The sequence below is a fragment of the Protomyctophum parallelum genome (assembly GCF_964188405.1).
Source record: "Protomyctophum parallelum genome assembly, chromosome: 14".
Classification (NCBI taxonomy): Eukaryota; Metazoa; Chordata; class Actinopteri; order Myctophiformes; family Myctophidae; genus Protomyctophum; species Protomyctophum parallelum.
The window spans coordinates 38,442,410-38,449,318 of record NC_139709.1 but is presented as its reverse complement, the minus strand read 5'-3'; the positions used below and the strand labels follow the sequence as shown (position 1 = coordinate 38,449,318).

The following is a 6,909-nucleotide window of genomic DNA, read 5'->3' as shown; positions in this document are numbered from 1 at the left end:
ACAAAGTATCTTTTACTTTGTTATTCCCATCTCTGGAGATGAGACTGAGTGAGAGAGAGCAGAGGTTTTTGTACATGGATTTGATTGAGGGATCAAGTTTAAAGAAACAGCATTCCTGTGGTAACACTATCCATATACATCTGAACTCAAATCAACCCAGAGGTGTTGCACACACTGCTGACAATTGCATACACCACGAAATGATAACTAAATATAATTACGTGAGTGTGTCAGACATGCAATGCCAGGCAGAAACCTCTTATCTCCATATTTAAGTTTAACTACGGTAACTTTGTGTTATTTTTGTAAAGTAACGCCCTACTTTGTCATACCACAGCGTCACTCAAAAGTAGCAGATCCATAAGCTCGGAAACGCAGCGCGAAGGGACACAATTTCAAGCTTGTAAATCTGCTACATTTGCAAAAAATATATTTTTTTTTGGACATAATGGGTTTTTGTATTATTTGTAATGGTCTATTTCATTCACAATCGCTCTGAATGTGATCCGAATAATATCGTTCACGCCTAGTCGTTACAGCTTTGTGGTCTCTACCATCCAGTTCAGTTAGAATGCTTTTAAATAACATTTACAGTTATACATTACACAGTACATGCATTTCTTCATCCATCCATCGACATGAGAGGGTGTGATTTACAGTCAATGGCAGCGCTGAAGTGCCATTAATGACGGTAAAGCACGACCTTTGAGTGTAATATTGCAATTATACAACAGTTACCCTTAAAAAAAGAATCCGTGAACTCAATTTCATTATAACTATGATATTCACGCAGAAAAATATCAGATGTTTATGTCAGATGTAGCCAATACGACTGAAATGTACCTAGAAAATAGACCAATTACAGTATAATATGAGAATGCGAACATTATGTTCCATTATGTCACCGCAACACTCCATATGAATTGAATATAGTCGCAGCATTGTTCCATTCCACATATGGACTAAATATGCGCCAGAGCTCATGATTTTATACAGATGGACAGTTTACGCAACACTGGCTCTACTGTATATGTAGTCCCACCAGGACAACTATGATGATGGCTATGGTGTTATACTAAATATGGTGTTACGCACACACGCACGCACACACGCGCACGCACACACAGTCACACACACACACACACACACACGTGCACACACATGCACACGCACGCATGTGGGGACTGTGGCTCAGGAGGTAGAGCAGGTCATCCAATGATCCATGGGTCGGCAGTGCGAATCCGATGTGCTGGTTGGTACCTTGCATGGCTTCGGCCGCAATCGGTGTATGAATGTGTGTGAATGGGTGAATGTAATGCACAATCTATGTAAAGCGCCTTGGATAAAGGCGCTATATAAATGCACCATTTACGCATGCACACACACACACACACACACACACACACACACAAAAGCTCTCTTCAAAGCTAGGCTCCTCTTTGACACCCCTCCCCTAATATAAAAAAGAAAAGAAAAATCACAATATCAGCAATAATTATATTCTGCCTGAATGAACCAATCAATGATCGGCCCAAACATACTCCCCCCCCCCCCCCCCCCCCCCCCCCATACCTCCCTCCAATAAAAACAAGGCAACATGCCTGTTGTCTGCATTATAACATCTACTGTATACAGAATGAAGAGTGGTAGTGCGTTGCTCGTTGTGCTGTTCTGTCTGTGGGAGTCTGGGGCTCTGGGAGACGATGGAGTGGCCAATGATGAACCCGGTACCCCCTCGTTGCCCGACGTCTGGACCGAGGTCAAGGGGCTGAGAGACATGCTGGTCGAACAGAGAGAGAAGCTGAAGATCATGGAAGAACAGCATGCAGGTTGGGATGGTTGAGATGCTATACAATGTTTCTTGCACAAAACTTGATTAAAATGTAGTTTCAAGAAGTTGTAAATGTTTCAGAGAAAGCATCGGTTGTCATACTAAATTTGAACCACTTTAACCATTATTTTGTGTTTTGGCTATTCAAAAATAGCAGTTAATATTAAGCTCATGGCGCGTTTTTGCTTCTGGGGGTCCCTGGAACAAATACATAAGATTGTGGGGGTCCTTAATTGACATGGAAATTGAGTATCACTGATATAACATTTTTATATATTTTTTTATTTTTCAGAAATCTGTAGAATTGGGGTTAATAGCTATGTTTCTCTGCGTGATATTTGTTTTCAGAAATGGCTGACAAACTGAGTGCCAGTCAGAACTAGGGATGTCCCGATCACGTTTCTTTTGCTCCCGATCCGATTCCGATCGTTTTATTTTGAGACATACAGTACCGATACCGATCTTTCCCCATCCGATCTTTATGTGACTATACTTTTATTAGAATGACTGTCATTGTTTACTTTTTCTTGAAAGCATGCATGGAATCATAGCAAAAATAATTATGTATTGGTTAATTAGAGTGAATACAGTTGTACAGATTATAGAACTGAAGTAAAGTTAAAACTCTTAAAGAGTATAGCCTATCTCTCTCATTCAGACACTTATGCCATCATGCATAGTTGATTTGCATAGTTCCCTTTGTTTTCATAATGGTATCTTTCAAGCCTCTGGGTGTGATTAGTCTTTGATGATTTCTGGCTGGGACCAGAAGGAGAAAGACTTGCAACACTTTTTACTAAATCGCATTGCTTATACATTGAGATTTACATTAGACAATAAAAAATCTGGTATTTTCTCCCCGATTCCGATCTTTTGAAAATCATGTGATCGGAGCCGATTTCCGATCACCCGATCCAATCGGGACAGCCCTAGTCAGAACCAGGTGTGGGAATTGAAGAAAGAAAATTAAGGTCATTTGAACAGAACAATGTTCTTGTACGAGAGGACAGTGTACATCATTGCACACTTAAGTCTTTATTATTACTATTATCATTGTTGTACAGTACGATGTGGACCTCACAACATTGCATTGTGATTATTGTACCTGTATGAGTAATGGAAAATAAAACATTCATTCTTGATTGTGCTCCTGCGTTCACAGACAAACCAAAGGTGGCCTTCTCTGTTGGCCTGACTGATGACGGGTATGTTGGGCCTGTTGCTAATCACACCACTCTGGTCTACAAGAGAGTCTACACTAACATGGGCAACGCATACAATTCATCTACAGGTAGGTGGTCTGGTGATGAGGTTAACCACTTAAGCCATGTCAACGTTAGCCATGTTAAGTTCATGTTAAGAAACTCTCACCTTACTAATTACACAACTTACTGGACATGTTATTTGTCCAAAACCATTACTTTTCAAAGAAAGCTCTGCTGTCGGGCAGAAACCAGTAACTCCAAAATGTAGAATTTTCAGGAAATAAAAAAACGAACTAAATTAAATGAAGAAAACCATATATTTTTTAAAACAAAGTTGGTATTGTGACTTATATGATAATATTATTGTCAGATACATGCTCCATTATATTATCACCACTTTACACCAATCCAACTCAAGCTGCTCCAAGCTAACTCCACCCACTGTGGTGGAGTTAGCTGGTTTAGCAGTTTGAGGATCCAATTGAGTTAGATGGTTTTGTCAGAAGCGCTTTTTATTACTTTAATTGGTTCAATATTTTAAATAAAAAACATACTCTAAACATATATTGAAAAAGTTGTGAGCTTATAGATCTGCTATTGTTGCTACTTTTATGTGACAAGTGTTCTCTGATACTGTAGGTGTGTTCACTGCACCTGTGAAGGGGGTGTACGACTTCAGATTCACTGCAGTCAACGCCAGACCCTCAGGCAAACCTATAGAGCCCGTGTTTATCTTCATGTACAAAAATGACCAGCACCTCATGGGGAACTATGGAATCAACAACCACGAATGGTTAGAGTACGTCTCTAATGGCATCCTGATAGAGCTGGAGCAGGGAGACACGGTGGACATGCGTTTACCTGCCAGTGATAAAACCTACAACTACTCTCTATTTGATGACTACAACAACCACAACACATTCAGTGGCTTTCTGCTCTATTCTTTGTAACACTGCTGCTGATACAGGGCACCTAAACATTGCAGATATCCCCATTATATATATATATATATATATATATATATATATATATATATATATATATATATATATATATATATATATACACAATAAGAATTGTGCCAATTATATGAAGATCGGTGAAGTGCTCCTTTAAGAAAATAAAAACACAGGTAAAATGTGCACGACTGCATGGTCTCATTTTGTTGTTGTCGGGTAAAAACCATAAAGGCTGCTGTGCACCGGGGACCTTTTGACTCACAGAATTTTCTAATTCAGGGGTCTGTTAGGGAAATATAATGATTCCCTTAGTTAGTTCATAGATAACACACTTTAAATGTAGCCTACTTCTTTATCTACAGGATGTGTATGCTCGGCTGAGCACAAGTACAAGCAGGGGAGGCGTGTGATTCAGAGTTCTGTTCCTACATACCAGACTCTGATTCACTCCTTTTTCTGCTCTAAGGGCCTAAAAACGCCAAGGCCACGTTTTATCTTTTGTCTTCTGGTTCGAGCTGGTTGCTCGCTGGCACTGACAGTGAGATTTACCACTCGGCCGGAAAGACACACCCTCTCCTGTTTTTTGTTCAATCCATATATACGACTGTATCTGCTTGTATGCCTCATGTTATATGCAACTGTCTCCATATGAGTACTTGCGTTCTCATCAGTCGACTTAATCTTCTGTTTTAATAAACAACCACTCATGAGACCAAACAGCTTTCAGACCTGACTTTATTTCACACTGCGCTGAAAAGTTCCTCTGACAGGTCTTCCCCCACAATTTGCATATTTGAACTGGGGACCCTCCAAAATAAGCATATTTGAACTGGTGAAATGATGTGACCCAGATATCTGACCCTGTCTACAACATTGAGCACCTTGTTGGCCAGATAAAAAGAGGGGAATGTTGCCTTCCGATCCTCCTTAGTTTTCATACATGACTACACTCTTTTTCGGATTAAACTTTATATCAAACAGCAGTCCATAATCAGAGCACACACTAAGCAACTGCTGTATGCCCGCAGAGCAAGGAGACATGATGACCAGGTCATCTGCATACTGTACATTAGATGGTTAACGAGCCTCAATCTCCCACTATACAGTCCTACACTTTCTGAGATTTGTAGAGGGTTCGTCCATATATAAATTAAAAAGCACAGGCGATAAAATCCCAACCTGTTTGACCCCATTAGTCACTAAAAAGGCCCAGATATACAGTACCAACCTATCTAACTTTGTGTGTGACAAATCGTATGACTTTAACTTGACTTTGACTTTGCATGGTGTGACGGTTCCCTATATTATGATATATAGGCTCTTAGGTTGTCTGGTTTTGGTATATGTTGTGTTTACCCTATAGTAACTTTATTTTATCCATTAGGATTGGGGAGCAGAGCTACTAATGATGATCAGCTCACACCTGGGCCCGGGTGTCGACACCCTATAAATGCCTGCTTTCCCAGTCCTTCCCCAGTTCTGTTCTTTTCATTTGCCTCCTGCACCTTTTCCACCATGCACTCTTTTCAACATTTCTGTTAATACATACAACACGTACACATACATTTCACTCATGCATACACACACTACACCACTGACTACTGATCTCCACACTTCATCTGTTCAATCATGATTTATTCCTTACATTTACTATTTTTGTTTAATTAATAAATTATATTTATTTGGTAAACTGCGTCTCCCCTGTTTTTGTTGTGTATCTTGGCACCCCCTAGGCCAGGTCACGTGCATAACAATGGTTTGATGGGAGTACCAAAAATTTAAAATACGTATTAAATAAGAAGAAACCCCTCTCTTGCAACGCAAGGCGTTGTGAGCTTGTAGATCGGCTATTTTCACAATTTTTGCCTTTGTTTTTTTCATTTCAAAGCCTTTCTTTCTTTCTTTTTGTATTCAAAAATTTATGTAATTTAATGTTATCTGGTGACCCCCAGGTTGAGAACCATGCACTGCCTTAGCTAGCTGAGAGAGAGATGAAGCAGGGTATTGACATGTAGTTGGGGTCTAGTTGTTTGTATATCAAGTCAGTATAAGTTCCATTCAGAAATATCGGGAAGACTTTATAACATCATTCCTCTCCTATAGCAGCTAAGTAGTATAATTGGGTGGGGGGACACCACCCTTTTTGACCACTGGGGGCGCCACTGAGTCAATTAATGCATAAATTATGCAAATGAGTAATTAATTTATGCATTCAATTATTTACATTCCTTGAATTCCATACATTCCATAAATCATAAATCATATTATATATATATATATCATAAATATCATAAATATAATTAGCATAGTGTTATTATTAAATAATAAAAGCTAATAATAGTTTTTATAATGTATGTGTGTGTTTAAAAAAAAAAAGCTGATCATCTCTCTCTCCCTCCCTTCCTCTTTCTTCCTGTGGGACACAGCTGTGTCGGAACAGCTGTGTTGACCGTGTTGACCGTCTAGACACCTCCGTTTTCAAAGTGTGAAAATGAGAACAATGGGGGTTCGATTCCTTTCAAAAATGCCGGCTGGCATTCTGAAAAAGTGCCAGGTGCAGGTTCCGAAGGCCAGGTGCAGAGATTCCGCATACAGGTGTGAAAAGGAAACAATAGGGCTCTCCATTCCTTTGAACTGACATCTGGCAGTTTTCAAAGGGTGTTGTGTAAACAGGGGTGGGGGGGACTCTCCATTCCTTTCAAGTGCCAGGTGGACATCAGAATGTGTTAATTAGATTTTAAAAAACAGGGGTGTTGTGTAAACAAGGGTGGGGGCTCTCTCCACTCCTTTCAAGTGCCAGGTGGCTATTGAGAATCCGTTTCAAGTGCCAGGTGGACATCAGAATGTGTTAATTAGATTTTAAAAACCAGGGGTGGGGGTCCTTATCATTGAAAGTGGTATGTGACATGTGACA

The 6,909-nt window shown here is 39.8% G+C and overlaps 1 protein-coding gene across 1 annotated transcript; it reads left to right on the top strand.

The window, feature by feature from the left end:
- Positions 1-1,636: 1,636 nt before the first annotated feature.
- Positions 1,637-3,986, top strand: LOC310871307 (cerebellin-1-like; the record flags this gene model as incomplete). The annotated part of the gene is made up of 3 exons (XM_083782793.1): positions 1,637-1,829; positions 2,994-3,122; positions 3,676-3,986. 3 exons carry the CDS (start codon positions 1,637-1,639, stop codon positions 3,984-3,986), a joined length of 633 nt encoding a protein of 210 aa, XP_083638919.1.
- Positions 3,987-6,909: the final 2,923 nt, after the last annotated feature.